The following is an 18396-nucleotide window of genomic DNA, read 5'->3' on the forward strand; positions in this document are numbered from 1 at the left end:
TTTTTTAGCTAGAAATGATTCAAAACCATATTTATGAATTACTACGTGAAAACTGTAGGGGGAGGGTGATCTTGGAATATTCTACGCGAGGTCACCGGGGGGGGGGAGGGAGGTTAAAAATTGCAAAAAGTGGGTCACGAAGTATGGGTACGTTCCCTAACTGCCAGGTGCGAAGATAAGTATAGTATACATATTAAATTTTGATGAATAATTTTTTATTTTTCCGAGTTATAAAGCGTTTTAGAGTGTCAGACCAATACTGCTCCACGGCGCTTTGGTGTAGTTGAAGGCAGCAAAAAAGTGCTCATACCTCGGGCCAATGGAGAAGGTTAAGCGCATCGCAGGGCTGTGCATCACGGCAGCGCTGAGGTCCACTCCAACGGCTGATCTTGAAAAAATTCTCAGTTGACCGCCCATTGACCTATTTGCGGAAAAGCGTGCTATTCAATTCGCAGGCAGATTGATGGCCTTAAGGGAATTCCATTTCAGAACCTTTGAGCACAAAAGCACAATTGGGGCGGGAATCACAGGCAGCACGGTCTACATGGCACCTAGCTTTATGTGGGAACGAAAGCTTCGCGCAGTGATTGAGGAGGAGGAGGGATAGCGCAAAGGAATGAAACGTAGCCGCAGATTCCCAAACCTTTTCACGGAAGGATCTAAAATGGTAACGGGAGTGGTAGCCGGGATTTATTTCCGGGAACTGAACGTTTGCCAGTACGCTTATCGCTTACCATTGCAGCATTTTTCAAGTAGAGCTTTTAGCAATGAAGAGAGGAAGCCTACCCCGAAAGTACAATCAATTCAAAAGTAAACCTAAACGTAGACAATCAGGCGGCAATTAAGGCATTTACCACATATAGCATTTCATCCATAAACATCCATTGACAGGCTAGCCGCCGACAGAAGGCCACATATCTATTGGGTGTCCGGCCACACGGAAATAGAGCGTAATGCAATAGCAGGTGAGACAGCCAAGAACGCCACAAGTCGGACTATATACTTATACAAACATATCGATGGTCCTGTGTAATAACGACACAATTCAAAATTTAAAAAATAAAAACGCTTACTACTTTAAGTGGATCAGGTCACGAATCTTTGCTCGGCCCATGTCTAATCTTTAGTACTTACTTTAGAAATCCTTGCTGCTCACTTTAGTAAGGTATGAAAATGGATTGGACAAGGATTAGTGACAAGACAGTAGTAATAGTTTTTATTTTTTGAATTTCGAATTGTGTCGTTATTACAGAGGACCATCGACATTTATATATGTAAATATGAACAAATTCTACAATAACATGTTATTTGAATTTTTAAAATAAAATACGGAGTATTTTTCCCAGTCACACTCATAAATACTTAAATTATAACATTTAAACCTTAAAATTCAAGAAGTAGTGGTTTTCAGCTGCCAAAATAAGTACTCAGAAAAGTTTCGCCTACTATTAAATCTGCATTTAAGCTATCATTAGTTCCTCCATCGCCCTTCAATCGTAGGCAAACCACCATTTATCAACCGATTAAGTAATTTATTGCCACATAAACTTCGCTTTTATGCGACCATTGCCATAGATTTATGCCAGCATTGTGATAGCTTGCAGCAAAACCGCTTGTTGCCATTCAAAGCGGAATAACTAATGAATGTAGAAACGCGATTCTTCAACAAAATAGGCAATTCAGAAGTAGGGAACGTCATTTATAGTATACATGTTGCAAATCGCGTGTTAAACCAATGACGAAATTTCGCTTTGCATATCTACTTGAAAGGACCTAAGACATGCTGAAGTCCTTGCAGAGCCTCTGTGAATGCACGTAACATTACATATGTATGTGTGTATGTGAGCTTTTTTTTTTAAGGAATACTGGTTTAGGGTGACTTGAAGAATGAACAACGGTACACTGGTACCATTTATACGTTAGTCTGAGTAGTATCGACTAAGTCGAAATGGTTAAATGCAATTACTTACAGATATATTTGTATCTTTGTACACATTGTATGCTTTTGTTTGAGTGAGTGTGTAACACCTATTTGCATTTCAATGAAAAACGAAAATTGTTATCCACTTAAGTTGAATTGTGGCAAGGAGTCGCTGCTGAAGCGTAGCCATTTTTTAAACTGACGCGTGGTATGCTAAAAAAGCTCTGGTTAAGCAAGCAAGAGAGTCCTTTTCCACTCGTGTGCTGCTACGCCAGTGACGCGAAGAAGTTACTTAAAATCACAGGAAGACTTAATAAATCGAAGTTTAAGTGGATCGCCATGCTTAGTGATGTAAGGTGGTTAGTTCAGTCTACGCGAAATGTCTGCCCTCATAAGGAATACAAAGAAAGATATTCGAAATTGTGGTACATACACATTTATGTTAGAAACTTTCGAATAAAACTAAACAGCCACAAGTAAATGACGAAATAACTTTAATCAAGTTGCCATTGCGTGATGCGCCTGTGTATATGCTAAGGAAAATTAATGCCACCAGAAAGCAGAAAAATGCAAATTTGTCGGTCGGTCAGTAGCCAGTACTGCTTCGAGGTCTTTGTTCGATTTGTGTGTTTTTTTTTTCATTTTAGTTTCCCACGTTTTTCTCGCTATGTTTGCGGACATGCGCCGCCCTTACAAATACATATGTACATATGTCTACACAACCATATCCTTACATGCGTATGTACATTCGTGTTTGCGCCTTGTTAAAAACGCGTACTTAGCTTAACTATACATACCACCATACTTCACTAGTTACTTTAGTCAAATAAGCATAGAGCTTAACTAGTTTAACTTATGTACCTAGACTACTCACAAATTAGCGCCGCATCGATGCTGCTGCTGCCGCTACCACAATTGTCGCCGACGCGGCCACCTTCGCCTGTGGCATACATTGTGTCGTACATTGGCAGCTGCACCGTCGGCAACCACTAAAAGTACATGACCACATCACTTACGCCGGCCGCATATCAATTGCCTTGCTGCGTCACCAGCTTGCCTGCAGCTACGACGCCACTACCACCGCCAACGCCTAGATGCGCGCTGCTTGGCAGCATGCCTGGTTCGCCCGCCTCCGCATACAGACAGGAGCCTTCGCTGCACGAACAGGTGTCGCCTTCGCGTGAGCTGCTGCAGCAGTCGCTGCAATTGCGATGATCGCCAAGCACCTCATAGCCGCAGGACGAGCTGCCGCCTAGCGTGCTTGTATTGCCATTGCCGCCGCCGCCGCCGTTGCCTTTCAGCATGTGTTCACGCTCTGCGCACTCGTTGATGTCCGCATAACCACCATTACTATTGCCGCTACCCCCGCCACCGGCACCGGTTTGCTTTTGACAGCGGTAGTTGCCTTTGCCGCCGTCTTGGCTGCTTTCTGAGCGCATGGTGTCATTGCCGTTGCCCGCGTGCGCGGCCGCTGCCGCCGCTGCTGCTGCATGCGTGTGATGCTGATGCGCGTGCATATGTTGATGGTGCTGTTGGTGTGCGTGCGGATGGTTGTGCGTATGCGTGTGCGAATGTGAGTGCCGCGAATGGTCAGAACACTCGGAGGAACATTGATAGATTGGGTTGGCGCCACCGGCATTGGGTGGCAGATGCGCCTGCAGGGGTTGGTACCAACCGTCACCGGGTGGTGGCAGTGGCTGGAGTGGCGAAGCGAGCGCATCACAGCTATTGCAGGCTCTGTAACCAAAACGAGAAGAGCGAATATTAAATTACAATTGCAGTGCGCACAGTAACTTGGTTGCATCATTGCAACAACAGAAGAGCAAAGTAATTGGCCTACGCCGTTGTACGGGTACTTACCGGCCATTGGAACAGCGGGAATTGTGCGTGCCCGACGGCTGATACTCGCTCATTGCGTGTCTGGGCGCCGGGTAGTGGATATGTATGTTGCGTGGCGGTAATTGTGCGGTGCCTGCGGCGCCGGGGGGAAAGTATGGCGGTAGTGGTGGAGGATGTTGGCCGGTCGGTGTAATTTGGTAGCGATTCTGTGCGCCGCCCACGCAGGGCAAAGGGTTGTTGTAGTAATTCTCTGTTGGCCGCGAGGCAACGCACTGTGGTGCCACACCCCACGTCGAGAAACCGCCCGAGGAGCTGCTGTGTATGGATGAATTCAAAGCGCTGGAGGAGCGAGGAGAAGTAAAATGCAATTCTTATTTAATTAAAATGAAATTAACGTATAGTTTAGCAGTAATTAAACAAAAAGGCTGCTTCCTGCAAGGTTTAAGAAAATCAAAGTAGTTTGAAACTTACCTTTGATGTGTGGACACACCTGAACCACCGCTCTTGGAGCTTTTACGCGAAGACTGTGGTGAGCCAGGCGCATATATGACGCCTACTGCGCCGTTGCCTCCGCCGCCGCCGCTGCAACCGCTGGGTAGCGGTGGTGGATGCTCCGGTGGTGGTGGCAAGAATTCTGACCAATTAAATTGCTCTGTCATTTAATTTTTTATTTTTTTTGCAAGTTAATAAGACAACAGCAATAACGACATAGAACATCAAATGATTTTTTTCAGCGCAAAGTATATGTGAGGAGCCGGAAGTTGGAGAGGACATGAAATTGTAGAGAACATTTTAAATGGCAATTAATACTTCGCTTATATGCAAGCATTCATACATAAATTTTGTTAATTAAAAAAAATCAAACAAAATTAATTATATGCATTTTGATCTTTGTATCTTCGTAAAAACTGAATGATTACACCGTGCGACAGTAAATTTTACACGCAAAAAAAATCAATACATTCGAAAAACTGTGAGCCAAATATAGAAGAACTGCGTTTCTAGTTTTTCTCTCTGACGTCAGAATTTTTTTTTAAAGACTTTGAAATTCGAAAAATATGATTTCTTCAAAAAAATAATTCCTTTTTTTAATTCATTGCAATGTGGAAAAATGTTATGGGTATCAAATTAAAGAAAACATTTTGTAGAATTAAAGCCGGTTAAGCATAAGGACGATTATCTTTCGAAAATGTCCTTTTAAAATTTTATCCTTCAATATCCTTGAAATGTTGCGATAATTATTTAAAAAAAAATTATATATTAAGGACTAATGTAGCTCGACCACATCCTCTTTATTAACTTAAAAAATAAAATTAATTAGAAGAGCATTTTCAATACTTATTCATCATTGCTAACCAAAAAAAAAAAAATTTAATTCTGCAGAGTTTTCTTTTCCATTTGGTACCCATATTTTGATTCTATATTGAACTGAATTTTTGAATTAATCATATCTTTGAGACTACAAAGTCCTTTAAAAATTTTCTTACGGCAGAGAGAAAAACTAAAAACGCAGTTCAGCTATATTTGGCCCACAGTTTCGTGAGTATATTGATTACTTCGTGTGTTTCGATCTATTTTTCATTTTTGTCGCACGGTGTTATCAATAGTAATCCAAGACCAGGTTATTGCAGCAAAATATTATTTTAAACTAGGAGCGCCAGTTACTGTCGAAACATAACCGTTTTTCTAGTTTTTTAAGAGCTTTGGAAAGAGTTTCCAACTCAGCAAATCGTTCAACTTATTTATGAGGTACAAAATTACTTATCAGAAAATCTTCTGCTTAGGAACTAAAACGTGACTACAATTTTGACGTAGAACACGTCTTACGTTTCGATATGGAGGCTAAGCTTAAATGTTGTAGTTGTAATTTTTAGAGCTTCACGAAAACGCCTACTGCACGAGCACTAGTGAAGCGATTTCAAAGAAAAGTATGGCGTTTCAAAGTTATGTTCCCAAGTCTATCAACAAATGCATTCCTCTAAGTAACCAATTAGGTTTCTGTCGTAGAAACAACGGTAAATACTGGCTTATTTTGGGGTCTGTTTTGAGCCTTTAAAGTGATCCAGCAACTTATGATTTGCAAATATAACTTACATTTTCGGGATATATGCATGTTCTTTGGAGTACTAGAAATATTATCGTGTACAAATTTTACATAAATTCAACAAATATTGAGCATTTTAAGGCACCAAATTTGCAGATTTTTTTATTATCAAAATGCTCGAAAACCACTCCAATGATTTTGTTTTTGTTTTCTTTAATCAAAAACTCAAGTTTTTTCCTTTCGTTCGGTATATGGGAAGTATTGGTTGATATCTTCGAAATACGGATGTTTATTTTATTCAAATATATGGGCATAAATTATTTTCCATATAAAATCACTTCGTCATCATTTTGCAAACACGTGCATGCGTTGGAAGTGAGAGGAGACAAACAGTATGTGTGTGTAGCTATTTACATACATATGTATGTACATATATATTTGGATAATAAAAACAATAAACTCCTGCCATCCGTTCTCCTTCCCTTCCTTTCCTTAACTTTGGAAAATGTGTTTTTATTTTTATTTTATTTTTTCAAGAAATTACAGCTGAAAACACGAAAATACAAATTGAGATAAAAAAGGGATGTTAATCAACTTTTTAAAATCCTTTGGCATTTCTTCATTATTTTACCAGCTTAATCAAATGCTGTTGCTCCGATGCCCACCACTCCCAACGTTTTTAAATTTGTTGCACAGTGTATTTAAGCTTTTCAGATGAATTAGTAAAAATATTTACATATACATACATATTATGCTCATTATTTCCTTGAACAAATTTTTAAATACCTAAAATTAATTACTTATTCCCCCGAAAAGGTAAGGGACTAATTTTTTTTGTACCTGCATACACTCATACATACGAGTATCTACATATACACGATCATTAAATGCAAATCAAGATTAATAAAATATTTATGTAAACCGGATGCTATGACTCCTTTAAATTAGCTTTTTCTGCCTGCAGGCTAAGCGCTGCCGACTTTACAGAAGGAAAAAACAATTTGCCGCTGAAGTGCAGATAACTAATGCCGCATTACCGCAATTTATCAGCTGCAAATCTAGAGCAGCTTTAACGCTGCCGCAAAGCGTAAAACTGCCATCGGCTGGCGGCAGTATAAGTATGCATTTATTTCCTATTCCCCCCACATGCCACATAGCATACCGCATCGCGCACATGTTTAGCAACGTCGAGTTACTTATCCAACACTTGGAAACAGGAAACACTTCAAAGGCCAAATGCAGAATGAAATCAAAGGAGCAAAAAAGCAGGAGGCGAGAGAAGTTTTGCCGCAAGTAATTGAATTTTTAATTTTGCAAATACTGCCAACTTAGCGAAGGATAAACTGAACAAATCACGAAAGAAATAATACTGGCGGCCAGATAGGCAAAATAACTATGTACGTAGAAGCAGAAATGCGGAGTAGAAAAAAATTAATGTTCGTATAACAAAGCAGTAAGAGTTCAGATCCTAGCTGCAGGGGTTGAAATTACAATGCAATCAGATGAATAAAACGTGGCAGTCCCCCAATCGAGCAGCTGTCAATAGCAATCAGTGGCAATAGCAGGCTGGTTGGCAGGAGTATTGCAGGGCAAAATTGTACGACAACATAGGGATAAACATATATACATACGTATATATTACATTTGTACCAACAATTGAATGTAAAAGCAAGTAAAGTTAGAATAAAAAGTGTTCAACATAGGCGAAATAAAGGATATCAAGGATATCAGATGAAAACCAAAAAATGTCGAAATCTCTTTAAGCAAATCTAATCGAGTGCGAAAACAAAAGCATTTTTACAAAGCCAGTGGCAGTCTATGAATGTGTCTGTGTAAGAAGCAAAGCTAAACAAAAATGCAAGTAAGGGAACAAAAAAAAAAAAAGTTTGAAAGCAGAAGCATTGCTCTGGTAGTCAAAAATGGAACGAAGCGAAAATTGATAGCAAATCTTTAGCTAAATCCGATAAAAAGCACATACAACGTACGCGCACATATGTACATACACATTTGCTGCAACTATGCGCTTATTGCTAAAAGGATATCAACGAAAGGCACGAAATGGAATATTTTTTTGATTTAACAAGGGCAAACAAGAAGCATAGCCAGATTTATCTCTTGCTTTTTATTGTATTTACAAACATACTGATATGTTTAAATTACAAACATACATACATATGTATGTGCTCATCAGGAGAGTTTAATATCTACCTATGTATGTGAATCAAGTACGAATCGAAATAAAGGTGGAAAAATTTAATTTAAGAAAATTGTGAACTTAGAGCGCAAGTAATTAAATGCAGTAAAATGCTGCTTTGAATCAAATTACAAAAAAAAACAAGGAATTAAGGAATATCTTTATTGCATGCATAACAGAGATGTTTAGCAAAATGTAGCAAACTTTTCTATCACCAAAATAAATAAAACTTTCTGAAAGTACATTGCAAGGAAAATATTTATCTCGTCCAATACAGTGTTGCCGTTGAGAATTTTCAGAAAGTCGCAAGAAAGAGGTAATTGACGAAACAAAGGGTCACCATATTATTTTTGCTTTTCTTTACTAGTAAAAGAATAAATCTTTAAAAGTTTTAAGTGATATATTTTTTCGTACTTACAGGAGGGACTATTTTTCAATAGCATGGTTCTGTTAATATTTCCTAAAAGAAATCTCTGAAAAGGGGCAAAAGTCACAATTAAATCTAAAAAAGGGTAAAAAAATTAAAATTTTCAAAAACTCGGGTCAAAGGGTATTGGCGCCTAAAAAGGGTCAAATTGCCCCTTTAGTCGCACAACGGCAACACTGCTCCAATACCCCTTTAGTATGTAACAGCCGTAATAGAGCACATTCTTTAATCAAGGTCATCGTCTTATGTTCCACGCTTTACGAACCCACATCTAGAAGTAAGAATCAGGGACCGCAAATAACTATTATCCTTTGAAATTTCAACTCAAAAAATCACGCGAAAGAGAAATGCTACATGCATAAGGAGTAAACCAATATATTTCTTATTACTCGTAGTACCTTCAGCGGCACTCATTTTTATTTTTTAATTTTTACTTATAAAAATCAAGTTTAATCATTATATTTTGAGTTTTATTTTTTACTCAGAAAATAATCGTTATGTTTTGAGTTTTATTTTTTGCTCGGAAAATAATCGTTAGGTTTAAATTTTTATTTTTTGCTCGGAAAATAATCGTTACGTTTTAAGTTTTATTTTTTGCTCGGAAAATAATGGTTACGTTTTAAGTTTTATTTTTTGCTCGGAAAATAATCGTTAGGTTTTAAGTTTTATTTTTTGCTCGGAAAATAATCGTTATTTCTTGACTTTTATTTTTTGCTCAGAAAATAAAACTTAATTTTTGCGTATGCGTATGCGCATGCGTGAATAGACAGGGGGCGGCTGCATTGAACCTTTAACGCCACTGTGGAGTGGGTAATGAAAATACAGATACCAGGGCAGAAACAAAGAGAACCACATTTCTAAAGAAAAAGTGCAAAAAAGCGCATACGCATACGCAAAAAATCAATTTTTTTTCTGAGCAAAAAATAAAACTTAAAACGTAACGATTATTTTCCGAGCAAAAAATAAAACTCAGTTAATAACGATTAAAAAGTGATTTTTATAATAAAACTTATAACCGTTACGGTCTCTGGTAAGAATCAATGCTTGAAATGGTTGGTGTGTATGCTGATATTGAGGTCTATGAATGATTGGTTAAAGATGCGTACTACCACTTAGTAGGACCTGGTTTCGATCCCTGGACTGGCCAACATCTGGGCTAGGTTAGGTTAGGTTATCCTCATTAATATTGAAATCTCAACTTTGCCCTTTATGAAGGAGTAAACAGGGAATTACCGATTGTTTACCTTAAAAAGCAAAAAAAAAAAATAATTTCTTGCTCAAAATAGGAAAAGTATGTATACTCGGTATGATCTCTAGTCAAAATCAATTGTCCGGAGGATGCAGCACACTAGGCCGAACATCCTTTGAACTGCCATCAAATTAGAACTTAAGAAAGTTGAGAAGTACATGCGTAAAAAATTTCATAAATTTAATGAAGGACAATTTTGTACATGCAGCAGTACCAAGCATGCATTTAGGCGCTGGATGTTAGCAGTCGCGCCTAAACATCATATTTCTGAGTCTTTTGGTATATAAATATATATGTACATACGTTAGAAAATTAGTGGCCTTTTGGGCTCTACAAGAGACCCTTATTTCATCCATATACCTTAGTGTATTACTTAGTAAATTCCGTTATACTTAAAAATCAATAGCAAGAAACTAGGAAAACCAAATCGAAAAATCACTAAGAGAAGGTAGGCAGGTAATGAAATTTCGTTAGTGGCATGCAACAACGAAGCATGAAATGATAAGATTTAGCATCACAATATATGTACGCATGAAATAATCCGAATTACTAAGTGTATTTAGGGTAACAAATTAAATTTAATAAAATTAAAAAAAAAATTTAATAGCAACCACTCGTATTTCCACAAACCTGCTGGATAAGGATGATAGTTGTGCTTGCCACTGTTTACTGGTGGCATACCAGCCGCAGTAACGCCAACGCCTACACCGCCAGCAACACATTGTGGCGTATTGCCATCTGAGTTCGGCGAGTGGGTGCCGGAATCCTGATCGGTGCTTGATGAGGATGTCTTCATGCAGGTGGTCTCCGTCGAAGAAGCGCCAACAATCATTGTTGTGGCGTATGGTGTTGGATTCTCGGGGCTCTGGGGCGCATAAAACGGGGGCGAAAAAAATAAAAAGAAAAATACAATAAAATACAATTCCTCGACATATTTTCGCTTTTAGCATAATTTAAATATTTTTTTAAGATTTTTCTTTCCGCGCCAGTGATTCTTTTCACACTTACCTTTCGACAATTGTAGAAGGTGCTCATGTTGCGCGTATCCACTTCCGCATAGTCGGTGCCGCCATCTGAAGTGTAGTTGGATTGACTGTTCGCATTCGACAGCAGTTTCGTCTCACTCAAGCCGGAATCTTTGTCGGTGTCGGTGGTACGCCAGCCACGGTCAATCCACAGGCTATCCTTGCCATTAATATTAAGCGCAGTGATTTCGTTGGCACTGACTACTGCAGTTTTCGTTGCGAGTAGAGATGGGATGATGAAAGGCGAAAAAGAAGCAACAACGCAGAAGAATATTGCAAGAAGGAAAGCATAAAAGAAAATTGGGTGATGAAATGCGAACGTCGTGCAAACAAAAAAAAAAGATTTTTGGTGATTCGTTAATTTTTATTTTCTGCTTATTTTTATATTTTAAATACGAAGGCAGAGAAGAGTATGGAATTTAACACAATTGCGAATGCAAATGATGTAAAGTAAAGATGAGGCAGCAATTAATTTTCAAGAAATGCAAGTGCATAAAAAATTGATATTAATTGCTGTGCTCCGAGAATACGTTCATACATATTGTATCACGTAAACGATTCTTATAATTAAGAGCGTGGCGGTTTTTCGATTTAATGAGGAAAAACATTGTGGAGGAAAACTTGGTTTTTTTTATGGTAGCATTTAGCCATTATTTATTATGGGGAATTAACAAAGACGGCGCATAGTTATGTATGCATAACGAAAATAATGGTTAAAAATGGTACAATTTTTGTTGTAAGCCTAATTAAAATTTTCGCATTTAATACTTAATTTTGAGTGATTACCAACTTTCCGCGACATTAAACCTCTTCAAATTGTGTGTAACAAATTGCCAAAATTTTGGGTCACTGTGGCCTCTTAAGCTTCCAAAAATATTAGAAAAAATCGAAACAAAATTTTGAGTATGCCCACAAAGGGAAAACTATCTTAAAAAGTAGTATTCCATCTTCATTAGCTCATGTTCAGCAGGCGGATTCCAACATTAGTTATAGTTTTTTTTTGATCGCCAAAAATCTCCAAATTGAACAGCAGGCGCGCCTAACAACATGACACATCTAGTTAAGTGCTCCTCATACCGCGAGATGTGGCTGATTACCAGGGCTAGGAAATAACTCTTAACCGAAAACACATATTGAATTTTCTCGGATACTTATCATATTGCTCAGTCACATAAAAGTTTCTCTCGGATAGATATACAAATGCCCGCATTATTCTGTTTGCCCACTGAGATTTACATTTAATTTCAAGAAATAAATCTCTTTCTCTGGGATTTATATTTTATTTCAAGAGAGATGAGATTAATTTATAATGGATGCTTGTTTTCGAGTTTTAAGTGAGAGGAATAATATTTATCGCATATAAATGGAGCTACCAATAGAAAACTTTAAAAATTATGTTTTATTTTGTTATTTGCAGCATTGAAGAAAAATAGAGTAGAAAAGTAAGACTAATGCCGAATTTCCACTAGGCATTGAAATGACAAAAAACTTATGCCATTTAAAAAAATGCCAAGTGGAAATGAACTTAATGAACTTAATTTTTTTAATGTAATGACAAGATTATTTTTTAATGCCCGACTTTGTCGTTTGTCATTTCTGCCATTTATTGCCTAGTGGAAATCCAGCATAATAGATTATATCTCGATAATTGAATTTTTCAATTTCGTTGTAAATGGCGACAAGTTGGTCAGCTATTCTGTCTGGTTCATCATGTAATTTTGGGCATACTCCATATACCAGAGGTAAAGGGTAATATATGTATAACCGGATAGTGGTATCTTTATCCGGGTACCCAGGAAGAAGGTTATCTTTATCCGGGTAATTTATTAACCGGTTATATTTGTCCGGTTGCCCAAGTAGTAGGTTATCTATATCTGGGTACCCGGATTTGGTATTATCATTATCCGGTACCAGGATAGAGGGTTATATTTGTCGGGACCCGGATAGTGGGTTATTTTTCCCGAGTACCCTGGTCGGTGGTTACCTTATCTTTATTAAATTATCTTTACACGGGTACCCGGATGTAGTGTTATTTTTTTCCGAGTACCCGGGTTAGCGGTTATCCTAATAACGACAAAGATAACCGTCTTTTTATTTCGAATCGATAAAGGTTTCTCTCTGAGATAAACTAAAAAACTATTAAAAAGGTTGCGGTTAATCTCCGACTGATACTTTATTTCTCCTTCGATAAGAGTTATTATGCGAGCATTTGAATTGGTTAATAATTATCTTCGATCTCTGCTCGTTACGCATTGCGTATGTAAATTTTTCAAGTTGTAAGCTTGTAGACCCCACTCATTTTTAATTTGATAATAGTGGCGACGAAAATTTTGTGTAGCGATTGTCAGAATTCCACTGCTGGTCTTAAGAGGTTAAATTTAATTAAACATTGTATATTATACTCACCACTCAAATGACCCAGCTCCTTGGTAAGCTTGTGACGCCGCTTAAAGAATACCATCACACCGACGGTGACGAAGAATATGGCTAGCAGAAAGACTATTACCAATACCATAAACCAAGTCTGATGCACTACATTCGATGATTTATGATGTGTTGTTGTGGTGGCCGCATCGTCTGGCATGCCCGCTGGATGATAAGCATAGTGACTGCCATCGGCACCCGGGCTACCAGGATGGCCATGACTACCGGCGATGCCACTATGTGAGCCGCTGGGGTGAGCGCGTGGTGGATGCACTAGGTGTGTGGGATCCATGAACAAGGAGACCTAGGAAAATTCAGAAGAAGCAATGAATGAGTGAACTAGAATGGGGATACATAATTTAGTGCAATTTAATTAAGTTAAAATAAGATGTTTAGTAGATAGTGTCAAAAAATATACTTTAAAGTTAGGTTGGTTCCACAAACTATTTACTCGGAAAATTATGTAAGGAGTGTCATTTGATAGTTTATTTATTTTTCTTTCTTTTCATTGAGTAGCTCGTGGAACAAACCTGTGTACGCTTTTTTTTTGCTCTCTATTTGTACTTAGATATATGTATTTCTTTTATCTCAAATACTCACTGGCTCCGCGTAGGGCCCTTCGCCCGCTTTGGTGTATGAATTCAAACGCACATTGTAGGTGGCGCCTGTGGTGAGGTTGTTGAGCAACACTGAAGTAGTTGTAGCGTTCAGCGTCATATTGGCTAACACCTTGAACGTATTACCAGCGGTTACCTGGAGAAGAAGGAAATAAAAATTTATTAAAAATTTAAAAATATTGAGTAAAGTGAAAATCATACGATTTCTACATTTGTACCGATTTGTACATTTTGGCAGTCACAGGGTGGTGTTTTTTTTTTAGAAATTTGAGTTCAAGTTAATAAAAGAATTTGCGAACAACACCACTCTGTACCAGCAAACATGTACAAATGTTCAAATCGTGATTAACTAGATCTTTTAACTTGTTGTTGGTTAGCTAAAATTATTAATTTTAAGCAGGGATTAAAATTAATAATTTTAGCTAACCAACAACAAGTTAAAAGATCTAGTTAATTTTAAAAATACATAATTTTTTAACAAAATAAAATTTGATTTCTGCTTTGTCAATAGGATACATTCTCACATACTCTAACATTGGTGAAAATCACTTCACTTCACAATTGTATATCTGAGATGGGTCTGATCTAACAGAACAATTCTAGCAAAGATATGTAGTGTAAAGACAGTCGGCTGGACAGTTTGAAAGATTTTCTTTATTCAGGCACGAAAGTCTTAGGGCCAATTTTATAATGAAACACTGAAAGTTCTTTTTGCGAAAATTTCCTTTTAGTTAAAGTGTCATTTAAAAGTACTTTAAACAAGAAGTGTTTTCAATTGAATAATAACGAAAGGTTAATTTAAAAGGAAATAACAAAGTTGGCAATGCTGACCTCGGCAAAATTGCATCAGCTGATTGTCATTTTTTCCCACAAAATGACGTTTATGTCATTTAAATTTCCATTTCGGGTATTTAAAGTGGCTTTATGAGATCGATCAGAAAAATAAAGCATCCTTTAAATTTTAAAATATTCCTTAATTTTATTATGAATTCGGCCCTAACTCCCTTGCTAGATTTTATGGTGAAAAGCTCTATTGACAGAAGTACATACATATAAATAAGTATAGCTATCATTTTGCTCGCACTGGTCCAACAAAGTGGATCGAGACAACCGAGGCAGCGGAGTTTTTTCTTCAATTATTTTCAAAAATTTTTTGTCTTTAATTTTATTGCATTTACTTTTACTTTTCAGATTTAATTATTTTAAGAAGAATAATACATATATGTTGTCAAATAAATTTAATTCTTAGAAATTTATTTTATTATCTAATTTTCGTTTTAGATTTTATATTGAAAAGAAAAATATTTTATTTAAATTTTATTAAATATTTAGAAACATTCTATTGTGTTTTATTAATTTTTTTCATTTAATTTTCTTTTAGTTTTTAGATTGTTATTTAAAAAAGAAAAATGTAAATATGTAATTTCATTAGATTATGAAGAACTTTTTAGGATGATATTCTTATAATTTTCAGATTACATTATTTTAAAAATAAAAATATTTTTTGAATTTAATTTTTTCAAGAACTTATTTATAATTTTTTTTTAATTTAAATTTTTAGATTTTATTATTTAAAAATGAAACATATCTTTCAGTTCGATTTAATTAATTTTTTGGGTAATTATTTTATTTTTTTTTCAGGATATATTCTTTTCTTTTCTGAATTGAATTATCTAATAATTTTTAGTTATTATTGTTTTGAAAATAAAAATAAATATGTTTTTGTAATTTAATAAATAAACACTAATGGCGTTTTATTTTCTACAAAAAATGTTTCCTTTTCTTTGCCCTCTCCTTTATATTTGTGCATAGAGGGCACTGAGAAGGCAATATTTTTCGCTAGAAAAGAACACGCCATAAGACCTCCTCGTTAGCAGATCAGTTGAAGCTCTGTATTTAAGTATATATTGCAGCATAAATTGATATGCATACATTCATCTGTATATTAATATGCATACGGCGGAAGGCATAGGTATATTTACGTACGAAAAATATATATGTTTATCAGAGCCCCTTTTAATATCATAGCCATTATTTGGAAGAACAAATAACCTTTGCTTAAGGAGAAGAAACGTGAAAAATTCACCATTCAAAGCCAAAAGCAAACATGAAAAAATGTCGTAAGAAATCAGAAGATTTGATTTGTGAAATTTCGAAATTAGGAAGATTCGCTTCGTTTATTCCAAGTAAAACGAAATTTTAGTCCTCCAGGTTTCTGTAAAAAATTTCATATGCCGGGTTATTTGGTATGATAATTACGAGAAGTTATGTATAAATTTACTTTTAGTTTTAACTTGCGCTTTATTTTAGGCTTTCGCTATTGTTCACATTTCCTAATAATAAAACTGCTACGGCAATGGAATATATTTTAATACAAATAACTAATATTTTCTCCTACAGAACGAAAATTCCTAAACTCCTTAAAATTTATCAGACAAATGCTCGCACGTTCATAGATACGTAATTGAATTAAAATGCAATTTCATTCAGTTTTTATTAAATTAATACAACTCTCAAATTCAAACAGTTATCAACGTTTTGCTGTTAACTGAATGAAATTTGATCGAATTAAAAAGAAAATTTAAGTTCAGCAAAATACCAAACATTTTTTCAGAAATATAGCAACAGTAAATGTTAAGAGACAAAAGAGTTTCATGTTTCCACACGTTTTTTATTTATATAAATTTTCTAATCTCCAAATGCGCAGAGTGTTGAATATTTATAAAGCATAAAATTTTAATTTAAAAAATGTAATATATCCGTGCTACTTTAGCGTGTATTGAAATTTCAATACAAATTAATCATAGCGTTAAAATTCAGTACACGTTCGAATGTATGATATATATACATGTATGTGTGTATATTATGGCGCAAAAGTTTTCAAATTAATTTTTCATAAACTTCATACACTCGTCCGACCACAAAATTACATTTACAATGGCAGTGCGGGTTACGAAAAAACTTAAATACAAAAATAAAAACAAAATAAAATATTAACACTAGTATGAAAAAAAAACAAAAAAGACTGGGTGAATATGCAAGCATTTACATACATATGTGCATTTACACGCCGTGTCATAAATATAAGCGCACCAATTTTTAATTTTATTTTTTTTATTGTTATTGAAGATTAGTTGTTTTTTTTTATTAAAGCATAGTTTGTTCTTAAACGAAAATGATAATAATAATTAATTATTTAATAAATAACGAAGATTTACAAGGAGATATTTATTTAATTGCAAAAGAAATAAATCTAATAATTTTTCAATCAGTAAAATAATTTGACAAAAAGTGCAGAGCTTTTAAGGAATCGAATTCAACGCAAAGTAATCAACTGCCGAACACTGCATTCATCTATTTATAACAAATACAAGTTTCAAAGTTTGTGCAATATCAAAGAAAAATCAATAAAACTTTCTCAAAAATTTTGAGTATGCAATTTTGTAGTACATTCGAATTTAGCAAAATAAAGTGTAAATTTGGGGTAGTTTGAACTTGCTATAGATTTTTAGGTTTTTTGTTTTTGTTGACGGCGTTGCGCCCTTTCTTCCATATAAAGAATGTTCGAGAATTTTTTATATGAAAGAAAAAGATCAACACCTTCAAAAAAAAAAAAAATTTACAAAAATCAATGGTAAGCTCTAGGTACTTTCGTTACATTATACTAAAATGCCCGAAATTTTTTCGAAAGTTTTTTTTTTTAGTTTGAAATTTTAATTAATACAGTTTTTAAAGAATAAAATGTGGTGCACGCTACACTTATAATTATGGCACGTGGTGTATGCACATTTGTTTGTAGAAATTTATATATATATGCAGGGCACTTACCTCTATTTTATAGCCCAACAAGTTGCCGTTATGATGCTGCGGCGGCGGCGGTGACCAACGCACCCAACCCGCTGTCAGGTTATACATGCCAATCTGGATGTTGTCTGGTGGCGCTGAGGGCACTGTAAAACAAAAAAGAAGGTAAATGCGGGAAAGTTTAAAAAAGTTGCATGCATGTACATTAGGGTGGTCCAAAAATACATGTGGATAAAAACAGTTTAAAATGTTAAACGCTCACCCCCTAGGATTTTTCTAAATGGAAAAAAATAATATCAGAAGAATATTTTTCGTAGAAATTGTATATTGTAATTCTTTAAAATCAATATTTTTCGATCGGAAAACTTTGTCTCTCTTTAGGAGACTTCCCAATTGTTAATTTATAAATTTTTTAATATTAACTATTTTTTATAAGTCTCCCAAAACCGCAACCATAAAAAAAACTTTGGGGTGTGGGAGCTTAATATTTTTTATTTATTTTTTGCCACCCTAATGTACATGAGTGGTGGTTGCATGAAGTTGTGAGTACGAGTGTATTTTTAGCTGCCTGCAAGCGAGTAAACGCCATCGAACATACCATAAATATGTATTACTAATGAAAAGCCTCAACATGAAATATTGCATATGTGCAGGCGTCAGTGCACCTTGTAAAATACACAGAGAGCGCTAACACCGATGCGGCCGGAAGAACTGAGCCCAAATACACATATTTGCATGTGTGTTTGCTGCGACCGTGAATAAGTGAAAAAATTGGTATTTTACAGGAAAAGCTGCTGGTGAAAAATTCCATGAAATATGCATAAATGTTTGTGTACACAAGCGAAGCGTGCT

General features: G+C 35.7%; 1 protein-coding gene across 2 annotated transcripts; it reads right to left on the bottom strand.

The window, feature by feature from the left end:
• Positions 1-1269: 1269 nt before the first annotated feature.
• On the bottom strand, positions 1270-17666 carry LOC118743096. 2 transcript variants are annotated; one of them, XM_036475597.1, is made up of 8 exons: positions 17569-17666; positions 13724-13876; positions 13106-13427; positions 10683-10900; positions 10305-10539; positions 4232-4412; positions 3782-4099; positions 1270-3658 (listed from the first exon to the last, which is right to left on the bottom strand). In XM_036475597.1, the coding sequence occupies exons 1-8, from the start codon at positions 17653-17655 to the stop codon at positions 2950-2952; spliced, it is 2223 nt and encodes a 740-aa protein (XP_036331490.1). In that variant the 5' UTR covers positions 17656-17666; the 3' UTR covers positions 1270-2949. The 2 variants fall into 2 exon arrangements, with proteins under 2 accessions (XP_036331490.1, XP_036331489.1); XM_036475596.1 differs by having other exon boundaries at positions 10683-10903.
• Between the last annotated feature and the right edge of the window lie 730 nt (positions 17667-18396).

The sequence above is a fragment of the Rhagoletis pomonella genome, unplaced genomic scaffold, assembly GCF_013731165.1.
Source record: "Rhagoletis pomonella isolate Grant_MI unplaced genomic scaffold, Rhpom_1.0 Rhpom_scaffold_00007, whole genome shotgun sequence".
Classification (NCBI taxonomy): domain Eukaryota; kingdom Metazoa; phylum Arthropoda; class Insecta; order Diptera; family Tephritidae; genus Rhagoletis; species Rhagoletis pomonella.